Source organism: Cydia splendana, chromosome 2 (genome assembly GCF_910591565.1).
Source record: "Cydia splendana chromosome 2, ilCydSple1.2, whole genome shotgun sequence".
NCBI classification, from domain to species: domain Eukaryota; kingdom Metazoa; phylum Arthropoda; class Insecta; order Lepidoptera; family Tortricidae; genus Cydia; species Cydia splendana.
The window spans coordinates 29,975,323-29,998,049 of record NC_085961.1 but is presented as its reverse complement, the minus strand read 5'-3'; the positions used below and the strand labels follow the sequence as shown (position 1 = coordinate 29,998,049).

Below are 22,727 nucleotides of genomic sequence, written 5' to 3'. Positions count from 1 at the left end.
TACCTGGCAGTACCCAAATATAAAAATAAAAATCTCATATCCAAGCTTTTATATCCCAGGTAGCCATTGAACCTGTACTTATATTTTAGTTTTAGTTGGTTTTAGTGGTTTTAGTAATATAAAAACAAAGCTTCTAGGTAAATTTTATTCCAATTTCTTCAACGTTGTATTCGGCAGAAGGAAACAAGCAACGCCACAAACTGTAAACAACATAGTTACGGTTAAGTTTTAAAAGTCCGAATAATCCTATAATTTATGACTAGTGACATGACTGGATCTAACAACTCTAGGAAGTATAAAAAACACGTAAGTTTTTAAAATTTCACACACAAATGTCACGTGTAGTAGGAATTTATTAGCTACTAAATTATACGGGGATCAAAATCAAATCAAATCAAAATATCTTTATTTGCTAGAATATGGTAACAGGTATCTTATGGTTATTGAAAGTTTCCGAAAAATTAAATGAAAATTTCTTAAGTTTGTGAAATTTTCAAGATACTTCCGAGAACTTTTCAATTTTTTTTCAACTTTCTGCAACTTGCACATTTGTACAGTCACCTGCAATAGTATGTTACTCTTCGAAGGCTGCAAAAATATCTGACACGATCTTATTTGTAGAGCCTTAAGAGCATGTCACATATTTTTGGCGCCTTCGGATAGTAACATACTAGTGCAGGTGACTGTACCTACCTACTTCTATGTACCCTTGGTGCTTGGCATACCTAAGTAGGTAAATAATGACTAATAAACGGGTTTAGCGATTCAGACTACAGGAAGTGATAAAGAAACAAATGATTAAGCATAATTATTTTTCTCCTTCCCCCAAAGTTTATTAACTTTGTATTAAGAATAGCGTCATCTATCGTGCATTCTTTGAACTCGCTCGTTCCATTTTGTGCACAGTTGCACACACGTAGCTTGCGTTGAACAGAAATGCGCCAAACTGAGTTTACTACTTACTACCTACTAATTGTACCCTATCATAGTGAGGTAAAGAACAAAATTTGATAACTTAGTGTTAACAGGATTTACTAGATGTCACTACTCATGAATATCGTTGTAAAACGGGGAATCCCTTATGTTCTAAGGTTGGGATGTTGAAATATTAGAATTAATTAGTTTGTTCATTCATCAGGATCTCATAACGGGATCCTGGAGAAGTCGAGAAAACTCATCAATTATTATACTGCCCTCCTAAGCTAAAAAGCCGTATTTGCAGTCAATTCGTATGAAAACTGAATGCAAATACGGCTTTTTAGCTTAAGAGGGCAGTATAGGAAAAGTTTTCCTATAGTGACTGTGTATTTTTATAGTAGAGGTTGACTTGAGAGACTACAGTATGGAGTTCTTCAAAAAAGCGGCCAAGTGCGAGTCGGACTCGCCCATGAAGGGTTCCGTAGCAGCAAGTAACATAATAAAATTACACACATTTTACCACTTTGGAAGTGTCTCTCGCGCAAACTATTTAGTTTAGAAAAAAAATATATTAGAAACCTCATTATAATATTTGAAGACCTATCCATAGATATACCACACGTATGGGTTTGATGAAAAAAAATTGAGTTTCAGTTCTAAGTATGGGGAACCCCCAAAATTTATTGTTTTTTTTTCTATTTTTGTGTGAAAACCTTAATGCGGTTCACAGAATACATCTACTTACCAAGTTTCAACAGTATACTTCTTATAGTTTCGGAAAGAAGTGGCTGTGACATACGGACGGACAGACAGATAGACAGACATGACGAATCCATAAGGGTTCCGTTTTTTGCCATTTGGCTACGGAACCCTAAAAAGAGTATACAACTGTACAGGGTTTTAAAGGTCGGCAATGCGCATGTGTCCATAGGTATAGCTAGCTAGCTAGCTACTACAGTGATCACCGACGTATTAATAAAAAAACCTAGTGTATTTTCTCTCAGAATACTACCTACATTTGATAAAACGTAACTGCTGAAGTGCCTGAAGTAGACCATATAAAGATCGCATACTAAGTCGCATTGAAAATTATTGTGAAGTTGAACTGCTCGAACCGACTCGAAGCTGTAACTACTCGTAGCTAATTCCAATTTTCACCATAACTATGTACTAGAAGGCATAAAAGAAGAAGTATAATTACCAGCTAAGACGGTGCAGATGGTGATAAAAGGTGGAAGGCAGCCGAAGTCGATGAGTGCGGGGAAGGTGACCGTCCCGGTTATGGTGCCCATTCGCCCCATCATCAAGAATGTCGCCATCGCCATCACCCTGTAACATAATGACATTTTTATAAGTAATTACAGGGTGGAAAGGGCGGAGGCTGCCCGTGATATCGTCCGAAAATAAGCCGCCAAAAACTTTTATCTACACACATATCATAAACTCTCTATGAGGGTCAAACAGATCACTATGTTATGTCTTTCCTGTAGACATACACAAGAGTTAAGGGCTATAAAGGTTAATTTTCTTATTTAACCCTTATCCACGTGAAAAGGTCCTCCTTTTATTTAAAGAACTATGATAAAATCATTACTTACATGCCCACAAGCTGTTAACTATTGCCCACAGGAGAGAAAACTAGTGTGTTATCGCGAACAGTACATTTTTCTTTCTCTCCTGTGGGCAATAGTTAACAGCTTGTGGGCATGTAAGCAATGATTTTATCATAGTTCTCTAAATAAAAGGAGGACCTTTTCACGTGGATAAGGGTTAAATAAGAAAATTAACCTTTATAGCCCTTAACTCTTGTGTATGTCTACAGGAAAGACATAACACAGTGATCTGTTTGACCCATGATGCCTTCAAAATCCGTAAATAATGGCCCACATTACGATAAACTGTTTTGTTACAGCAAATTTCTTATCTGTGAAAATGTGGTAATAGCTTCATTACTATATCAAAATCGATTTGGTAATGCATTCAAATTTCGAACATCTCTGAAAAAAAAGCAAATTGATTTGACCCCTATTCTAATATCAGTCGAGATGACGTTTTATTCGAAATCAAATGACAATTGCATACAATATTAACAAATCTCGCATGTAAGTTGGTATCGGACGATATGGTAATCGACCCCGACTCTAGTTTGTCTTTGAATTAAAAAAAAACTATGGATGCGTGACGTGCGTGAAAAAAGTTTTCATTTGCCGCCATTTGACGTACAGTTTATCTTTTAATTAGTTTGTAAGTAAAAAATAATTTGTTCTGTTGTTTTTAAAGTAACTATAACAAAAGTTTCGTGTAAAATGTGCGATAAAGATATTTCGGAGACGCCATCTCATATCCGCGAGTTCCGCCAGAGAGCAAAGTGCCCCAATGTCGGCTGTAATATGAGGTTAGTGAATATATCATAGAAAGTTTATAATATGTGTGTAGATAAAGCAGTGTATGTAACTGTACATAATTAGGCATTAAAACACTCGTGTGATACTATTATGAAACTCATTTCATTCGTTTCATAAACCCACACTCGTATTTTAATGCCTTTCATTATGTAGCAGTCACATAAACTACTATTACCCCTACTTTCATCCTCCTAATGGGAGAGAGTCGGTGTAGAAATGTTCAAACTTTTTCAACCTCATTTTCACTCTCTTAGGGCCACTTGCACTATTCCACTAACCCGGGGTTAACCAGTTAAGCCGTTAACCCCGGGTTAGTGGTACGATGCAAGTGGCGCTTAGAGGTTTTATTTCAAGTAGGTATACACATTGTAATTGTAATGTTACCTGAGACAAGTAGGGAACAAGTCCACAGTGATGCTGGACAGCGCAGCCCCGCTGAGCGACGTAAGCGCCAAAACTGTGGTCATCAGAGCCACTACAGCATCAGCGCTGATGCCGAGGAGCATCAGGATGATAATCATGATGCCTTAGAAACAAAACATTACCTTAGAGAAGTAGGGAACAGGTCTACGGTGATGCTGGACAGCGCAGCCCCGCTGAGCGACGTAAGCGCCAAGGCTGTGGTCATCAGAGCCACTACAGCATCAGCGCTGTTGCCGAGGAACGGCATCAGGATCACGACCACGGCGCTGGTGATGCTGCACGCCGCTGACACTAGCTTCTTACCGCACCTGGAATTCACAAATTTAATATGCATCATACTGAATAACGACTAAGCAAGGTTTATTGCTAAGAGTTATAAACACTTTGTTTTGAAAATAAAATCAATGTGATAGTTTATAGGTTTGTTCCTCCATTACGCAAAAATCATCGAATCCAATGAAACTGGCACACAGATAACACATAGTTTTTAACCTAGAAAAGGACAGGATACCCGTACTTTTATCCTGGACTTCTTCTCCTAAAAGGGTACCTATAATTTATAATGAGTGGACTACTTAAATATTTAATTAGAATTCTAGACTTTCCTCTCTGGCCATTTTGTATCATTTATCTATGATTGCTCAGTAAGAGAATTTACCCTATTTCGCTTTATAGAAGACCCTTACCGATTAACCAGAATTCCTCCAATCCCATAGGTTAGTGCCGAGCCAGCGCCCACTATAACACTCTGCATATACGTCATCATGTCCGTCTGTATGGGCTGGCAGCCTTCCTCAAAGACAACTGTTACGTTAGAAGGAGCTATGGCCGAGCAGAGGCTCTCTGAAGAGTCTGAGTTGATCATGGCAGCGAGCTGGGGGTACCAGAGGCGAAGAGTGTTGGACCTGTAAATAATTAGTGTTTATGTAGTCAACGATCCATCAAGTAAAAAGGCAGTCTTCTCAGGGTGTTGGCCGAGCGCCTCGATTGCCCAATTACTAAGTTTAAAGTCGAAGTGGTTGCTGGAAGAGCCAAGTAGAGCATGCTACGTACGTTAGTTTTATTATTTATTTTCTTTTGTTATTAATGCTGGTCTTCACCACATTGACTTTATGTCATCATCATCACCATAACTTAAGAGCTTTGCTCCTGTCGGTGGAGTAATCGCCAATCATTTCTTTCTTGTGCCAGTCTTTTAATTTCCTCATACGACGCATTATTTTTTATTTGGCTGAGATAAGTGATTCTAGGTCTCCCTTCTTCTCTTGTCTTTTCAATCCTGCCTTCCAGGATGTTTAGGAAAAAGTTATCATGCCGTATAAGGTGTCCTAACATCACGCCTCTCCTATTTCTTATTATAAATAATAATAATAAATAAATATTAAAAATCTCAAATTATTTGCACCAAATAGCCAAGACTTGGTGGAGCTACTGAAAACTACCGAAGTCTTCAGTAATGCCATCAACATGGAGTTTGGTGTCGATAAATGTGCGGTTATGCATGTACAGCGGGGGAAAGTTGTAAATTCAACAAATTTACAACTTTCTGAGACAATGTCTTTCAGATCCATCTCTGAATCAGAAACCTATAAATACCTTGGCATGTCACAGTCGTTGGGTATTGAGGAAGAAGGTATTAGACGGTCGGTGAAGGAGCGCTTTTTCAGTCGGCTCACAAAAGTACTCAACAGTCTTTTGTCAGGAGGCAACAAAGTGCGCGCCTTCAACGCCTGGGTAATGCCTCTACTCACATACTCCTTTGGCATACTAAGGTGGACTCAGACCGAGCTGGATGCCCTGGATCGGAGGGTCCGACAGCTGCTCACCACTCACCGTATGTTGCACCCACGCTCGTCTGTTATGAGATTGTACATCCCACGGAAATGTGGAGGTCGCGGCTTTCTAAACGCCAAAAATCTCCACAACCGTGAGTTGTACAATCTCAGGAATTATTTCCTCAACAACGAGTGTGGGATGCATCGTGATGTGGTGGCAGCTGACAAGGGCCTCACGCCGCTCTCCTTGGCGAACGAGAACTGGCGCAAACCTGTAGTACTAAGCACCGAGGACCGCAAGGCGGTATGGAAGGATAAGCAGCTACACGGGCGGTTCTACAAGGCCCTCACGGGACCCGATGTGGACCTGCTCGCGTCGGTGAACTGGTTACGATTCGGGGACCTCTTCGGAGAAACCGAGGGTTTTGCCTGTGCAATTGCGGACGAAGTGATGATGACGAACAACTATCGGAAATATATCCTGAAGGACGGTACGGTCGACATTTGTCGGGCATGCCGCCGTCCCGGAGAGTCACTCAGGCATATTATCTCCGGTTGTTCTCATCTTGCTAACGGCGAGTACTTGCACAGACATAACCTCGTAGCCAGAATTATTCACCAGCAGCTTGCCCTCCTATACGGCCTTGTGGACCGCGAAGTGCCGTACTACAAGTACTCACCTGCGCCAGTTCTCGAAAATGGTCGTGCCACGCTCTACTGGGATCGATCTATCATCACTGACAGGACTATTGTAGCCAATAAGCCTGACATCGTGCTGATAGATCGATCGCAGCGCCGGACCGTGCTCGTCGACGTCACCATCCCCCATGATGAGAATCTCGTGAAGGCCGAGAAGGACAAGTCCAGCAAGTACCTAGACTTAGCCCACGAGATAACCGCTATGTGGGATGTTGACTCGACGATCATTGTTCCTATAGTCGTGTCAGCGAACGGTCTCATAGCGAAGAGTCTCGACCAACACCTAGAGAGACTCTCGCTGGATGGTTGGATCAAGGGTCAGATGCAGAAGGCGGTAATTTTGGACACGGCGCGTATAGTACGTCGATTCCTCACTCTGCGGCCCTGACCACCGGCAGCTTGGACCCTGCCCCGCTGCCGGCGGCACCCTAGGTTAGGTTTTTTATAATGTGTTTATATATTTTTGTTATGTTTTGTAAGTGTTTTTATATTTTACTTTTATACTCACATTGTAAAACCCTAACCTAAGACCCTAATTGAATAAAAATAAAATAAATATTATAGGACATTTTTTACACAAATCGACTAAGCCCCACGGTAAGCTCAAGAAGGCTTGTGTTGTGGGTACTCAGACAACGATATATATAATATATAAATACTTAAATACATAGAAAACAACCATGACTCAGGAACAAATATCTGTATCATCATACAAATAAATGCCCTTACCGGGATTCGAACCCGGGACCATCGGCTTCGTAGGCAGGGTCACTACCCACTAGGCCAGACCGGTCGTCCTTATTGCATTTAACAAGCATCGCTTTTCTCCTATCATACTCAGGACCTCTTCATTTGTCTTCCTTTCAATCCAGCTAATCCTCCATCGGCTGTTTATGTTGACTTTATGTCAAACATTTGGAACTTACCCAAACATGGTGAAAACGTGAATGGCACAGATGAGCGCCAGCCACTTGACGTGAGGCATCCGGAAGAGGGGGGCCAGCTGTGCCCAACCACCCCTGAGTGCTGCCACGCCACTCGCCTGCTGCTCTGTCTTTTCTTCCACTAGACATTTGATCTGAAAGTATGAGACGAAGAAAAACTTCATAAGAATGTAACATTTATAGAAATCACATGTTACTTTTCATTCACATGTGGCCCTGGCCAGTATTTTGCTCAAAGGATTAGCATCATGCCATCCAACTTGGCAATGCGGGCAGCCTTTTGGACACACTTGCCCATCGGCAGTGACTTAGATTATTTTTAAGTTTATTTATATTTTATAGTTTAGGCTTGATTGTGTAATCTTTTCAATTAGTTTTTGACAATAAAAGATTGCCATGTTGGATATGCCTATGAATAATAACGAAAATTACCGGATAATCCTCCTTCGGGTTCCCCGTATTGAGCCTGTATATCTTCCTGAACACCTGCATGGCCTCCTCATTCCGGCCGCGCGACATCAGGAACTTGGGGCTCTCCGGCAGAAAGAGGAAGACCAGACCCGTGAGGAGCGGCATCAGAGCTGTCGCCAGGAGGAACAGATTCCAGGAGTGGATCACTGAGGACAGAAATTTCAATTATCAAGTATTTTTGAAACCAAATGGCAAATATATTTTTTTGGTGATACATTTTACCTAACTTATCAGTAAGGTATTTGGAACATTCGGTCATGTTTGAGTTTGGCACATACGAGCAGGTACCTATGTTGTTGGTCGATGTAAAGATGATGTTGATCAGTATAGTTATGACTACTACCACTGACTTAGTTATGTGGAAGGTCCAGTCATGTGTAAGCATTCCCCAGGCGAGAAAGGGTAGTGTGGTGTTAGCGAACGTGAAGAAAAGGCTAGTGATTCTTACCGAATTTCTCAGTGATCTGGAAAGTCCAGTCATGTGTAAGCACCCCCCAGGCTAGTAGAGGAAGGGTGGAGTTAGCGAATGTGTAGAAGAGGCTGGTTAGCAGGATGACGCGCGCGCGCAGCTCCGTGCGGTGCATCTCCGCCAAGTATGAGATCAGGACTGCGAACGGGCCGTTGAAGCTGGGAAGTCAAGAAAAGAAAATTTATTAGATTTTGTGAATATAGGTACCTACGTAACTTAGCGTCGTTTCAGAAATATTAAAATCAATGGAAATAAAGTCGATAAAATAAAGTAGGATGCGGCGCCGGCCCAAAGTGTCCGACCAGAAGACAGTGACTTACAGGAACCCGCTGGCGAACCTGGTGACCAGCAGCATGGGGAAGTTCTGGCTCATGCTGGCGGCCACCTCGACCAGCCCCGCGCAGAAGAAGCCCCACACCATTATGCGGCGCCGGCCCAGTGTGTCAGACAAGAACCCCCAGATCATTGCCGATGAGATCATTCCTGGAACAACGGGAAGCAAATGTTTTAGGAGGTTTACACGACTTATAATTGTTTTTTTTAAGTTTTGCCAGACTTAATCGGATATCACTGCCATGAATGCAGTACCATCGTTTGTACCTGGAATAAACGGCGCTACACCGCAAAACCGGGCATGCCATCCGTCGGCCGATTGTTGAGAATCAGTTTTTTTATACGCGGACGAAGATTGCGACCACGATTCACGTAAAAATCTGGGGGCACGGCAGTGTCCCCGCCAAATCGAGCCAGACAAAGACGCACGACCGTACCATCCTTTTCCCGAAGCGATTCAGGCGATTTTCGACGTCCTGTAATTGTGTGCTGGCTAAAGCTAGAACCCTGAATTTTCAGTGACATATAGGTCTTAACATGCTTTAGATATATTCTCAAAAACATTCAATTTGAACTTGTAGTTTAAGAATTATTGTACGTCAAAGTTCCTTAGTTTCGACACTGACACACTCACTCACTCACTCACGATCATCATAATTCTAAGGTACTTCTAGCATACCCACAAGCTTCAAATTTTAAACATAAGTCGTTTTCAGCTTATGAAGCTATAGAAAACCTAAAAATATAGCAATATCAGTCACGTTTTAAAGATTTAAGAACTGCATAAGTAAGTTTGTAGTCCCATATAAATATATGCTATTACAAAGTTACTGTTGCAGTTCCAACAAATAGTAGGTAAAGTAAAGGTCTGTGATGGATGTACGATGTGTATATGTAGTTATTATATATGTATAGTACGAGTAGGTATGGTACGGCTATGAGTATGGTAAGGATATGAATATGGCATAGGTATGAGTGCGGGTATGGTGTGGGAGTTGTAGGATGGGTACTTGGGTATTGAGTATTGTATGAGTACAAGTATAGTTTGGTATGGCCATGAGTATTGTATAGGTGTACGAGTATAGTGCGGGATGGGTATGAGCTTTGATAAAAGTGATAGCTGACGTACAAGAAGTGGTACCCGAAAAGATGGACTACATACAAAAAGAGACGAGATCCCATCAAAAAGATATGCAAGTCTCGCAATGCAATTCTTCTAATACAAAAAAGTTTTGAGATGTTATGTGAAACCAAGTCGGTTATTTTAGTCAGTGCCAGGGGGTGTTAAACCGTATCAATAAGATATCTTTAATTTTTAATACATATAATGACTTGGCAATCGCACATAATGCTTTACCAACACTACTGTCGGCGGTCAGAGAGTGGGACGCCAGTCCGCTGCACGAGCGATGGAGGGCCTACCACAAGCCTGTCGTATCGGGGTCGGGGTGACCCGAGACTCCGGTCCTTATAATTAATTGTTGTGTTTGTGTACGTCTTTAATTTAATTTAATTTAATCATAATATTTTATTATGTAATTAGTTTTAAATGTTTTAATCACATATGGATTCACATTCTGGAATAAATTAATTTCATTCATTCATTTCATTCATTTTACTCGTACTCGTAATCGGAAATATGTATAATACTTAAACTGCATGCGGTTACCGCGCGTTAGCGTTATAAACGTAACGCTAGCGCGCTGACGATGATTCTTGTGTCATTATGCAGCCGTGCGATGGCCAAGTCATTATACGATGTCAAGACGACAGTGATATAGAGAGGGAGCGTAGGGCGTTGGCTGTTCGGGGGAATATGCTGGCTCGCAGGTTCGCGCATTGTACAGGGGAAGTAAAAAGAACCTTGTTCAAGTCCTTCTGTCAATCGTTTTACACCAGCGGCCTGTGGGTTAGTTACACTCAGAGAGCACTCAACGCCTTACGAGTCCTCTATAATAACATGTTTAGGGTCCTGATGGGACTCCCTAGATTCTGCAGCGCATCTGAAATGTTCGCTGACGCCCACGTAGAGGACTTCCACGCCGTAATGCGCAAAAAGATTGTGTCTATTAGAAGCAGAATCCAGGGTAGTCCCAACAGCATTCTAAATATGTTAGCGGATAGGCCAGACAGTCTTTTGCAAAGACACTGGATGTCCGCACTAATAAACCCCCATATTGGGGATGTTTATTATATAAACTAACCCAGTACTGCACATAAAAAAAAAATTTTGAAAATTTTGTTGTTCTAAATGTGAACTTTAATAGCTGTCAATAGAGTTGAATATTATATCCGCCATAAATGGCTTCGTGTGCGGTAAGGGGTTAAATAAAATACCTGTATAATTTTAGTATAAGTACCTATGTAAGTACAATTAACCTAGTTTATAAGTAGCAGATTAACAAATGTGGACTGTATTTGTCTGAATAAAGAAATTATTTATTTATTATTATTCTCTTTATTCATTTCTCATCTTAAGTTAGGTTATTTATAATATGAATATAAAAGTAAAATATAAAAACACTTACAAAACAATAAAAAATAATATAAACACATTATAAAAAACCTAACCTAGGGTGCCGCCAGCAGCGGGGCAGGGCCCAAGCTACCGGTGGTCAGGGCCGCAGAGAGAGGAACCGGCGGACTATCCGCGCCGTGTCCAAGATCACCGCCTTCTGCATCTGACCCTTGATCCAACCACCTAGCGAGAGTCTCTCAAGATGTTGGTCGAGACTCTTCGCTATTAGACCGTTCACTGAAACGACTATCGGGACAATGATCGTCGAATCAACATCCCACATGGCGGTTATCTCGTGAGCCAAGTCTAGGTACTTACTGGACTTGTCCTTCTCGGCTTTCACGAGATTCTCATCATGGGGGATGGTGATGTCAACGAGCACGGCCCGACGTTGCGATCGATCTATTATCACGATGTCAGGCTTATTGGCTACAATAGTTCTGTCAGTGATGATAGATCGATCCCAATAGAGCGTGGCACGACCATTCTCGAGAACAGATTATGATTATTTATTATTATACGTATTAAAAATTAAAGATATCTTATTGATACGGTTTAACACCCCCTGGCACTGACTAAAATAACCGACTTGGTTTCACATAACATCTCAAAACTTTTTTGTAGTAGAAGAATTGCATTGCGAGACTTGCATCTTTTTACATGTAATGTTTTTGATGGGATTGATTATTATGTCCTAACATACCAGTAGTCCTAATATACTAGATATTACTTAATGTTCACGAGCAATAGTAATCTGAAAACAAACTTTCCCGCGATAATTTCAGCGTTATTTACTCTATGTGACTTTGCGAATTACCGTTTATATTGTTGGCGGTGTACACGCTCCTTATTTAGCTTATTTATGTCGGCTAGGTAATTATTTAATTAAGTTAGTTTAATTACCTTTGTTCTATAATATTAGCAACAATTAATATTGACTAAGCAGTCATAACTTAAGTAAATACTCCTTTTTTGGAATGTTCCTTTGTTATTTTTAATTGAAAATAACACGTGTTATCATGACTTTCAATATTCAGATAAAGTTTATTTTCGTAGATGTAACAAAAACATACATAAAGTATTATTTCTTTCACTGGATGTGCATTTATTATGGTTCCGTAGTCAACTAGAGACCTTTATATGGCATTTATAGTTTTTCTGCTTCAAAAAAATCCTATACGTAAAGCTAAAAGATTGTTTCAACTAAGCTAGCACGGATTTTACATAAAATTTTTGACAGTTCAATATAAATCTCGCGTCTGCTGTCAGCGCACTTGTGAATATACTCCGCAATGCTATGAAATGTTCTCGACTTCCGGTTCGAGCGCCATCTTGATGGCACTCGTCGGGATCAATTGCTTTGTTTTTTGCTCATTAATATTGTTTAAAGTGTAATATCGATAGCCTATTATACAGTAAACTAATGTGGTAGTGTGCAGTGAATGGAGAATTTATCTTGAAGCACGTTTAACCATCATTTTGGAGTCAACGGCCGGTTGTCCACGTGTTTCTTGTAAAGCCCGCTATCGCTTTACAAGAGCTAAACCACCGTACACTGTCTTGTACTAACCGTACAATTTAAATCGTTTTACCCTGCTACTACGACCTTGACACTGGCGAAATAGCCCCAATGGGCTGAAGCCATAATTTTAAAAGAATGAATGAAATGTTCTCGGTATTTTTGTTTGCGAGCGTTTATTGGCAAACCCTCTTATTAAATAGAAGCCAATAGGTGACGTAAATGTTAAAATGAAACAGTCGTCAACAGTTAAAAACATTGAGTAGGTAATAAATTAATAATGGCTAATCTAACCGGGAACTTTGTAAGTGGTAATTTGCATGAGAGTTTTATTGTTTATATTTTTAGTGGCAAAATCTGCCCCCAAACCCACCGATGCTTTTATCACAAAAATTAAGTTCTACCTTGTTTTTGGTTTTAAAGCCAGACTAGGTTATCGGTAGCTAACGTCACGGTGCTACGACTTCTACGTTTACCTACACGTCGTGACCGTTTGCCGGAGGATTTGAACGTCACTCATACACGCTGGCTTGCAAACTTTCCGGTGTTTCCTTACACGTTACACGTGTACATAATAATACCTATTGTCAATGTCACAGTCATGGGACTGACCTAACAAATAACGGACTGATGAAAAACAATTTTCGCAAATGATCCAACGGGTTTCTTTGATTTTAGCTACCTACCTATCCTTATTTATGCAACGCTACCTATGCCATGGCCCATTACAGGTTGGCACAAAAATAAGTAATGGTGACTAAAAAAAAATTAAATATTTTTATTACACACCTGTCTTTTACAAAATTAAATCTACACTAGCGTATAATATTATCTTCAAAATATTCTCCGTTGGAATTGATACACAAACGCAAACATTTGGTAAAATCAACAATATTGTACGGTATAAAAACAACGTATTTTTAGGCCACCTTGTAAACCAGCAACGGTAGTTTCTGTAACTAAGTATTTTTAATTAGTAGGTATGTAGTTAATATTTATCTAGGAAGCCTGAAGTATATTATTGGCTTTTTAGAGATTTTACAGAAGCCTTATGAAGCATTAATTCAAGCTATTATCCTACCTCTGTACTAGCTATCAGTTCAGTAATAAAAAACTTTTTTTTACAAACAGGTCGAAGGTCACGACTCCACCTCGGTTATTGATGTACCGACATCAGTCACAACATTACGACCACAAGTATCAATTAATAACGTTATCGCTGACTCGCGTGTCTCTGCTCGTCTGATATATTTCGCATTGTTGCGAACCATTATCTACTATAGATATTGTAACTGAAGTGTCATCCTGCTTTACTGTATTTTCCTGCGGGAGATGGAATAAGAATATTGGGTTTAATTGGAAGTTTAGGCGTAAACAGTGCATCAAACGAACGACAAAGATAGTCTTAAGTCGGCAACCTGTTATATTTTTCTATTTAATTGCGTATTATTAGACTATTGAGTAGTGATTAAACTTATAACATGAAATAAAATAAGGGCCTATGATTGAACCCTGAGGCACGCCTCTTGAGACTACGGGTATGTCAGTCAGTTCCCTTACTTAGAAAGGTATATTTGCACTCAAGCCTTGGAAACCGATCTATAAGTGCGTTCCAAACTGTAAGTTGCCCTGGGGGCCTAGATAAATTGACAACCGTACATCGCCAAACGCCAAACGAAAAGTGAAAAATGTATCGATAAGACATGCTACGAAAATTAAGTCACTGACAAATTCCATAGATTATTTGAGTTTCTATTGGCGTTTTCTATTAAGGTATGTCATCTTGGCTAGGCTCGCAGCACGGACTTATGAGATTCTCGTGAGACATCAAAGAAAACATAGTAGGTAAGGAAACTTATGTAGTGATGTGATGGTAGGTATATACCTCCATAGGTGATGGCGTTAACAGTGCCCATGTCAAGCAAGCTAAGCTGCATATCACATTTGGTCCTGGTGAAGATGTAACTAGTGGAGCTGGTGATAGACACAGCACTCCAGAAAAGTATAAGGAAGATATATAGTACCTAACGTAAATGTATGAAGGTGTATTAGTACCTAAGTAAGTGATGTGATATACATACCTCCATAGGTGATGGCGTTAACAGTGCCCATGTCAAGCAAGCTAAGCTGCATATCACATTTGGCCCTGGTGAAGATGTAACTAGTGGAGCTAGTGACGGAGATGGCACTCCAGAAGGCGGGGAAGGTGCACAGCATCAGCGCCACGTTGAAGCGGCCGGAGCCTGTGGCAGCGATGGCCGTTTCGAAGTCTGATGGCGGTTCTGGTACTGTAAAATACAAAAAAGTACATTTATAACTAACATTTTCACAACAATAACGTGTTTTTAATATGCTTAACATGATACAGTTGAAGAAATGCTTCTTAAAAATAGCAAACAAAATCAATCATTTAAATTAAATGACAAATTTTTAGAGTATGGATTCTTTTTACTAACTGTACCATCCAATTCCACCAACGCTGAACCATCCAAAAGCCATTGTATGTTAAACATATTTCCCTAAGGAATATTTAAGGATTTGTTCTTTTAAAACCGCATTCTAAATAAATACAAACGTGCACGTACGAGTAGGTATATTCAGCCAAATCAGTGCGAAAACAAAAATATTATTCACGTGTTGTCAACATCGGAGTGTGAGTCATCCGTAATCCAGGATACTAAAATGTGCTATTTACAAAGTTAACTGACCATTCCACTAAAAGACTTGTTTAAAGCCTGGTTGGTAACATGGTATGGTGGCATGGTTGGTATCATGGTATTAAGAATCTAGGGTGGTAAAAAACGTTTTTACTATGAGTTAAGCGTTTTTCTATGGACATTAAAATATAGGTACGGACTTTAAAGACGAATTTTCTTACTTTATCCTTAAAAGCAGATTAAAACCTTCTACTTTGTAAAAGTTGTATGATAAGTGTCTTTGTATGATAAATATGCACCTAGTTATTGTATTCGTTCAATTTTGTAAAGTCCAAGAAAAGAAAGTCGCGACGAGTATTTTTCCGAAAAGTTTAGACCCAGGAACCTTATTATACTGGATCGCACAGTATTAAATGTTTTTAAATAATTATCTACAGACATTTTAAACCACGAAATTTGGTTGCTAATGAAACGTTGCCGGTAACTCGAAACTTTTGTTTGCGAACTGTGGCGCAACATAATGTTATAATTAAACTTTCCAGATACCAGCTCAATATTACGTGTAACTGTTTTGCACTTTGCTGGGTTGTTTGGGCATAGGTATTAGATGTTATCTTTGAGAATTCTTGCCGCTTCACATAGCATTGCATTGATTGTACTGTCAATACAAACTACATACCTGTAGATGAAAGAGGTAACATTCAAGATATAATTTATAGATTCATTAATTGTTCAATAGATTTTAATGATTAAAATTTTTAACAAGCAGAAACGTCTGCGAACGATGCTATTAAGCTTAGAATAAATTTTAAAAGTGGAAAAATTACTGTCTTGGTTGAGACTTGAATTCACAGCCTCTGGATCGATACTCCATCAGCCAGAGCTTTGCCATCTGAGCCACCAAGACCTCATCCATAGCCAGCAAATATAGAATATATAGATTTTAATGAGTCATGATCTGGGACTTTATATCACCAGATTTTTATTTATCACACCAATTGGAGCCGACTCTGGTTGGTGCACGCGAAACGAAGTGAAAATCGTGCGCGAGATGCGCTTCAAATCATCAAGACGATCATCAGGGTCGTATTGAAACCATAACAAAATCTTACATTTGAATCGGCCTCCTAGTTATCATTGAATATAAACTCTGGCAAACTCACTTTGTCAGTAGAAGAAGGCGCAAAATTATAATTTTCTAATGGAGTTCAACTCCTCGCGCCTATATTTTTTTAATTTGCTGCATTTTTATACTAACTAATACTAGATATACGTTTAAAAATTTGATGTATTAATTGTAACTATATAAATTTAATGTAGGTATGGTAGGTATTTAATTGCTCTTAACATAATGCGCAAACGTGAAGTCACAGGACAGGCTTAGCCTAGTGTGATCCACTAAAATGATATATATGTAACTGCCTGATTTCAGAAAATAAAATTTTACTTTACTTTGTCAATCTATAATTCAGGATATATGTAAAAAAATAAGAATAGATCTTTTTAAAAGAGGTGAGAATTGCACGACTTCACTACTCCTTTCCGATCCTTTGTTTTATTTAATGAACCATGGGTCTAGGTCTAGGTCTCTGGGTCAATCCACCTCCAGCTGATAACGGCATACCCCAACTAAGGTCGGCGCAAAATCGGTGACTGCCCGGAACGGTGTTGAACTCTTTATCTGATTGACTCATATGTCCTTTTGTTGCATTTAAATGCGTAACAATAATGTAGGAATAAGATTTATTAATAGGAGAAAGTTTTATTAATAACACATAAAATTAATTAAAAACTGAACTTAAATATAGATACTTAAACTAAATATGTATAAATATAAACTACCTACTGAAACCCGTCCCGGGCTACCCCCCTCGCAAAAGTGGGCTGCCCCCAACCCAAATAATATTAGGTACTTCAATTAATAAGGGCGATCGAGATATTTTGAACGAAATAATTTTTGTTTCAAAACTAACTTTTTTGTTTTTTTACGCAGTACCTACTTATCTCTACTTCTGTCGATAGGTATAAGCATTAAAAATATACGATTTTTGTATGGAACATTTTCCGGTGCGTCAAAGACATACCTATAAATATTTAGATCATATATATGTCGTAGTCAGATCGTATAATCCGCTGTATTACATTACGGCTAGCCGTTTTCAAAAACAGGGGCGTTTTGAAATGCGGCGGCTCGACGATTAGCCGGATTGTCATTGCGATACGTTCTTCAATAAGGCGGCCTACGTTTAGCCGCATCGTACTACTATTTAGATTGTAGAGTGACCAGTTCTTTCGGTCGACTACGTAACCGGAGTTTGACAATGTTTGCAATTTAATTTATTTTTACCATGGTCCCACCGCACTACATGTGTTTCTTTTCCAAAACATTTCCTTCACAACTTAAATAGACGGAGCCCCGCTTTGCGGGGCTCCTATTTCTGGGCGGTTTGCCCTTCGGGCATCTGAAGCTACCTAACGAACCTAACCTACTTACCTACCTACGCTTTTTTCCCCAAAGTGTAATGTTTTCACGGACGTCTCACTAAATCAATAGGTAGGTAGGTTAGGTGCATTAGGTAGCTTCAGATGCCCGAAGGGCAAACCGCCAAGAAATAGGAGCCCCAAATGAGCCGCAAAGCGGGGCTCCGTCTATTTAAGTTGTGAAGGAAATGTTTTTTGAAAAGAAACAGTCCGACGAACTCCAGATTTGATGGACACCCCAGCGTTTTTCATAGTTTGTTGTTGTTGTTGTCAGGCAGCGCCACGAGTGTTAAATATTGGAACGAAAAACTGTCAAAGCGGCGGCTAATGACTCGCTGTATTACATTACGGCTAGCTGTGTTGAAGAACGTATGGCGCCGAATACATTCCGGCGGATTCTCATTCAGCCGCATTCAATCCGGCTAATCGTTGAACCGCCGCATTTCAAAACGCCCCTGTTTTTGAAAACGGCTAGCCGTAATGTAATACGGCGGATTATACGATCCGACTGCGACATATATACATATATGGACCTAGTAAACCGTTGCGATCCAGAAAATATAATTTAGGATATTAATTTTATCAATAAGTATTTAAATTTATTAGGCTTCATCAATTATACAAAAAAACGTATGTAACAAAAAAAACACTTATATTACGTCAACTCCCTATGAACATTTGCAGAAAATTTAGTCATTATTAGTTTAGTTACTTAGTAACATGTAACTCTGTAGATTCAATGCATACGACCCTGCTGTGCCATTTACCTTTGATTCAACGTAATACCTGCCTTGAAACGTTACAAAATATATTTGTGTTAGATGCAGTGTGATACAGTGCAAATACATAATTTGACTGTAGGTACATGTTTGTTTGTTCCAGATAATAATACAAATAATACAATGTCACGTATTGTGTTATAATTTGTCCTTGCAAACGTTGTCCTATATATGTAATTAAATAGTAGGCACTCCCAAACAAAATATGTGGATATATCGCCTTGGGGTAGCGTCGTGGCTATACCTCAATAACTCTTATGAATATGGGAAAATGCCCAGCAGTGGGACACGTGTAGCCTGGTGATATCATGACCTAACAAACTGAAATAAATGTCATATAGTAAGAAAAAGTGACCAAGGCCTCCAGTGCCCCAGGCTGGATTTAATTTGTTCTAATACTTCTAATAGTATGACCTAACAAGTCGAAAAAAATAACACTTTTAAATAATCACTGTTTTAAACTCCTATAAAAAATTAAAGCGTCTCATTATAATTAAATTTTGCCATAAATAAAGTCAATTGACGTCACTTGCACCAAATGGGTACTTTCGGCATAATAAATTATAAATACTTTACCGTTAAATAACCATTCGAATATAAAGTGCGAGAATGTCATTCGCTCAGTTTCATTACAGCCGCTTGAAAAGCGCAAGCGAATTCATAGTTCGTCTAAACCAGTATAAGAACTACGTTTATTTTGCTATAGGGCAAGAGTTCACGTTACACTGGGCTGAAGCATCACCTCTTCTCGCCGTTGAAAATCTATCAATGAGAACATACGCTTAGGTTATAGCCTGGCAATACGCCAGAGCGTCAACCACTGAAACAACTTCCAACCATCAATCAGTCTATCTTTATCACTCATATTTTATTATTTAACTGGGTGAAAAAGACGGCAACAATATGGCAGTTATGTAGAGTAGACTAGTCTGAGACGTATTTTGTTTTGATCTACGCTTTTATGGGTCAATTATTTAACGTACTTAACCTTGTTGACGATTTTCTGAGCATATTTTTGTGGGAGACTCGGACGTGGTCTAAAACATGTTCAGAAAAGCAAACTGGTAACTATTAGAAACCATATGCTCTGTTAGTCATTGGGTATGCCTCGTCTCATTGTATGTAAGTACAAAAAGATTTAGCCCAATTCAAACCGGGGATTTCACACACACCTTGCAATTTCGTTGCAGATATATTACCTATACAAACAGATGCACACGATGCTATAAGACTTTATTTATTTCAACGCAACGCAACACAAAAAATAAAGCACGCAGATATTTTATGCGATAGACGCGACAAGCCATGATGATGATTGCCAGTGGTGCCCGGAGCAAATAGGAATTTTTAGGTGGATGAAATACTTATTCTGTCAAATGAATAGGTAGTAAGGTATAAATAACTTTTTTTATAATATTGGTCGCTAAATGATTTGATCTGATTGAAGAGCACGATTTCTTCAATTACAAAAAAGTATCATTAAAAATTTAATTTCTTATTTTTTTTTTTCAACTTTTAATGAATTTTGCGCCACATCGATAATTATAAGCAATATTAAAATACACCATCGCCATTGACGTCATCGTGGTTAATTTACGGGTGCTACAAAGTCGAACCACGGCCACTGCTATTCCCGGTTGGACCTTGGGGGCACTTCAGTGTCAGGTCCCCGGTCGTTCACATTCCGTGTATTTTTGTTATCAATGTTCTTGAGGAGACACACGTTAAAAGCGTGCGCGTGCGTCGCATTCCGAGTTTTAAGAGAGATATTGACATGAGTTCGGTTGTATGATGTAAATTAAAAAAAATGAGTTTTTCCGATTGATTTTCTGTTTAAAAGCAATAAAAATTTCATGAAAATTTACCACCGAAGGGAAACCTTTTCATTGCATTTGTGTTCTATATTTGTATTGTTAAGTAGCGGTAGGAGTTGTGGCTAGCGCGTCTTCAATAATTTTATTTTGATGACTTATAAATCTTTTAAAAAGTTTAAATTATAAAAAATATATGTAATCCAGCGTGAAGTTAATTAAAATATGTTCAGTTTATGTGGGTTATAAGTTACCTCTGTTACTCTACTGTTATTGTTACTACGTACTGCTATTATGCTGTTACTATTTGAAGAATCTTCTTGCTTGTTTAGATAAGTAGAAATATTACAGACATCAATGTTTACAGTCAAATACCCGTATTGTTCGCTACTGATAGTAGTGATAGTTTTAATTTAACGTAATAGTGTACATTATTTGCATCATATTGCACTGCACTAGGTGACTAACAAAATAATTCCTTCGGAAACAAATCACTTAACCTTTCATATATATGTGGTAGCCAAATATATGTACCTAGGTGCCTATAGGTACCTACAGAGCAGAAAAAATCGTTCTTGAAAAAAAAATTAAGAAGTTAACTAAACATTCGGTCAGAATCCTTATCAGCACAGACAATAGGTTAAGATCCTTGGATAAGAGTTCAAAAATTTGTAAAAACAAAGACAAAAGACTAACTATACCCTGGCAAACCCAATTTGTCAGTAGGAAAACACGTGAAATTTAATTTTTCTAAGGCAGGCCTAAATTTTCAACTGCCTTTTTCTACTGATGGAAATGGCTTGCCAAGCTAAAAGTATAAACATAAGTAAACACTTACCATGCGCCAGCTTCTCCAAATTCGACGAAGACAACCCCGTCACCATAAAAAGGTGGTCGTGAGGAATCTCCTCCTTCCTCCCCGAAGCCTCCACATCGTTCCCTGCCACCATCTTATCAGCAAAAACTGAATTTAGTCCTAAAGTGTAAACCCACCGAATTGTCCCGAGGCATTCTTGGAGGCAATGAGATCACAGCTGATCGTACGGTATATTATATCTCTCGCATGTATCTTCGATGTTTGAAGAGGGATTTTCTTGTGTGTACAGTAAGTTTGCCAGTATTCCTCCGTCCGTAGTGAGGAGAGAAAAGTACGAGTAGTATTGAATATTTTTTTTTTCATTAAAATTTTACTGCATTAAGAATAAAAAATAAGTTCAAAAACTAAAACCCGACTACTGCAAATCGCGCTCTAAAAAGTATGAAACAAGATAGAATTCTTATCTGAAATTATCCTACAGGAAAATTATAAGAGTTATCATTTTTTTATATATTTACAGAGATATTCAAAGGATCGCCGTGGAAGTATGCCACGATTATAAACTTTAAGGTAAAGTGGTAAAGTAAGTTCGTTACTTACTAATAATATTTGAAGTCACTTTATATTACTTTTGCGAGGGCGTCCTCAGTACAGAAATGCACGCAGGGGGCCGATTTTTTCATTTCGACCACTCGATTTCGAGTAATTCGTTCAATAATATCTTCACTACTAGGCATTTAAATTCTACTAATAGAATTGAAATCGTGTGGTCAATACCACTAGATTCCAAATTTCGATCGCTCGTATTTCAAAAATTAGCATTTCATCGTTTTCCACCGATTTTCGAGTGACGAAACCGAGCGATCGAAATTCAAAAATCGGCCCCCAGAGCGCCGAATATATCGGGCTACGCCCGACAACCTTTGGCATGAAGGCGCCTACGGCGCTGGGCTTTGGTACGCGTACAGCGAGCTTCGTACGTCGGGCTACGCCCGACTCTTTTAGTATGAGGGCGCCCGGGGCGCCGAAGGCGCCCGGCTTTGGAACGCGTACATCAGGCCTCGTACGTTGGGCTACGCCCAACTCTTTTAGTATGAGGGCGCCGAAGGCGCCCGGCTTTGGAACGCGTACATCAGGCCTCGTACGTTGGGCTACGCCCGACTCTTTTAGTATGAGGGCGCCGAAGGCGCCCGGCTTTGGAACGCGTACATCGTGCCTCGTACGTCGGGCTACGCCCGACTCTTTTGGTATGAGGGCGCCGAAGGCGCCCGGCTTTGGAACGCGTACAGCGAGCCTCGTCCGTCGGGCTATGCCCGACTCTTTTAGTATGAGGGCGCCGAAGGCGCCCGGCTTTGGAACGCGTACATCGTGCCTCGTACGTCGGGCTGCGCCCGACTCTTTTGGTATGAGGGCGCCGAAGGCGCCCGGCTTTGGAACGCGTACAGCGAGCCTCGTACGTCGGGATATGCCCGACTCTTTTAGTATGAGGGCGCCGAAGGCGCCCGGCTTTGTAGCCTCTTTTAGTATGAGGGCGCCGAAGGCGCCCGGCTTTGGAACGCGTACATCAGGCCTCGTACGTGGGGCTACGCCCGACTCTTTTAGTATGAGTGCGCCGAAGGCACCCGGCTTTGGAACGCGTACATCAGGCCTCATACGTTGGGCTACGCCCGACTCTTTTAGTATGAGGGCGCCGAAGGCGCCCGGCTTT

General features: G+C 39.8%; 1 protein-coding gene across 2 annotated transcripts; it reads right to left on the bottom strand.

Moving 5' to 3' along the window:
* Positions 1–42: 42 nt before the first annotated feature.
* LOC134806121 (synaptic vesicle glycoprotein 2B-like) lies at positions 43–21,198 on the bottom strand. 2 transcript variants are annotated; one of them, XM_063779402.1, is made up of 10 exons: positions 21,041–21,198; positions 14,556–14,762; positions 8,425–8,587; positions 8,084–8,262; positions 7,597–7,781; positions 7,147–7,298; positions 4,433–4,651; positions 3,869–4,054; positions 2,120–2,247; positions 43–200 (listed from the first exon to the last, which is right to left on the bottom strand). In XM_063779402.1, exons 1-10 carry the CDS (start codon positions 21,150–21,152, stop codon positions 145–147), a joined length of 1,587 nt encoding a protein of 528 aa, XP_063635472.1. In that variant the 5' UTR covers positions 21,153–21,198; the 3' UTR covers positions 43–144. The 2 variants fall into 2 exon arrangements, with proteins under 2 accessions (XP_063635472.1, XP_063635473.1); XM_063779403.1 differs by lacking the exons at positions 14,556–14,762; positions 21,041–21,198 and adding an exon at positions 14,360–14,468 and having other exon boundaries at positions 46–200.
* Positions 21,199–22,727: the final 1,529 nt, after the last annotated feature.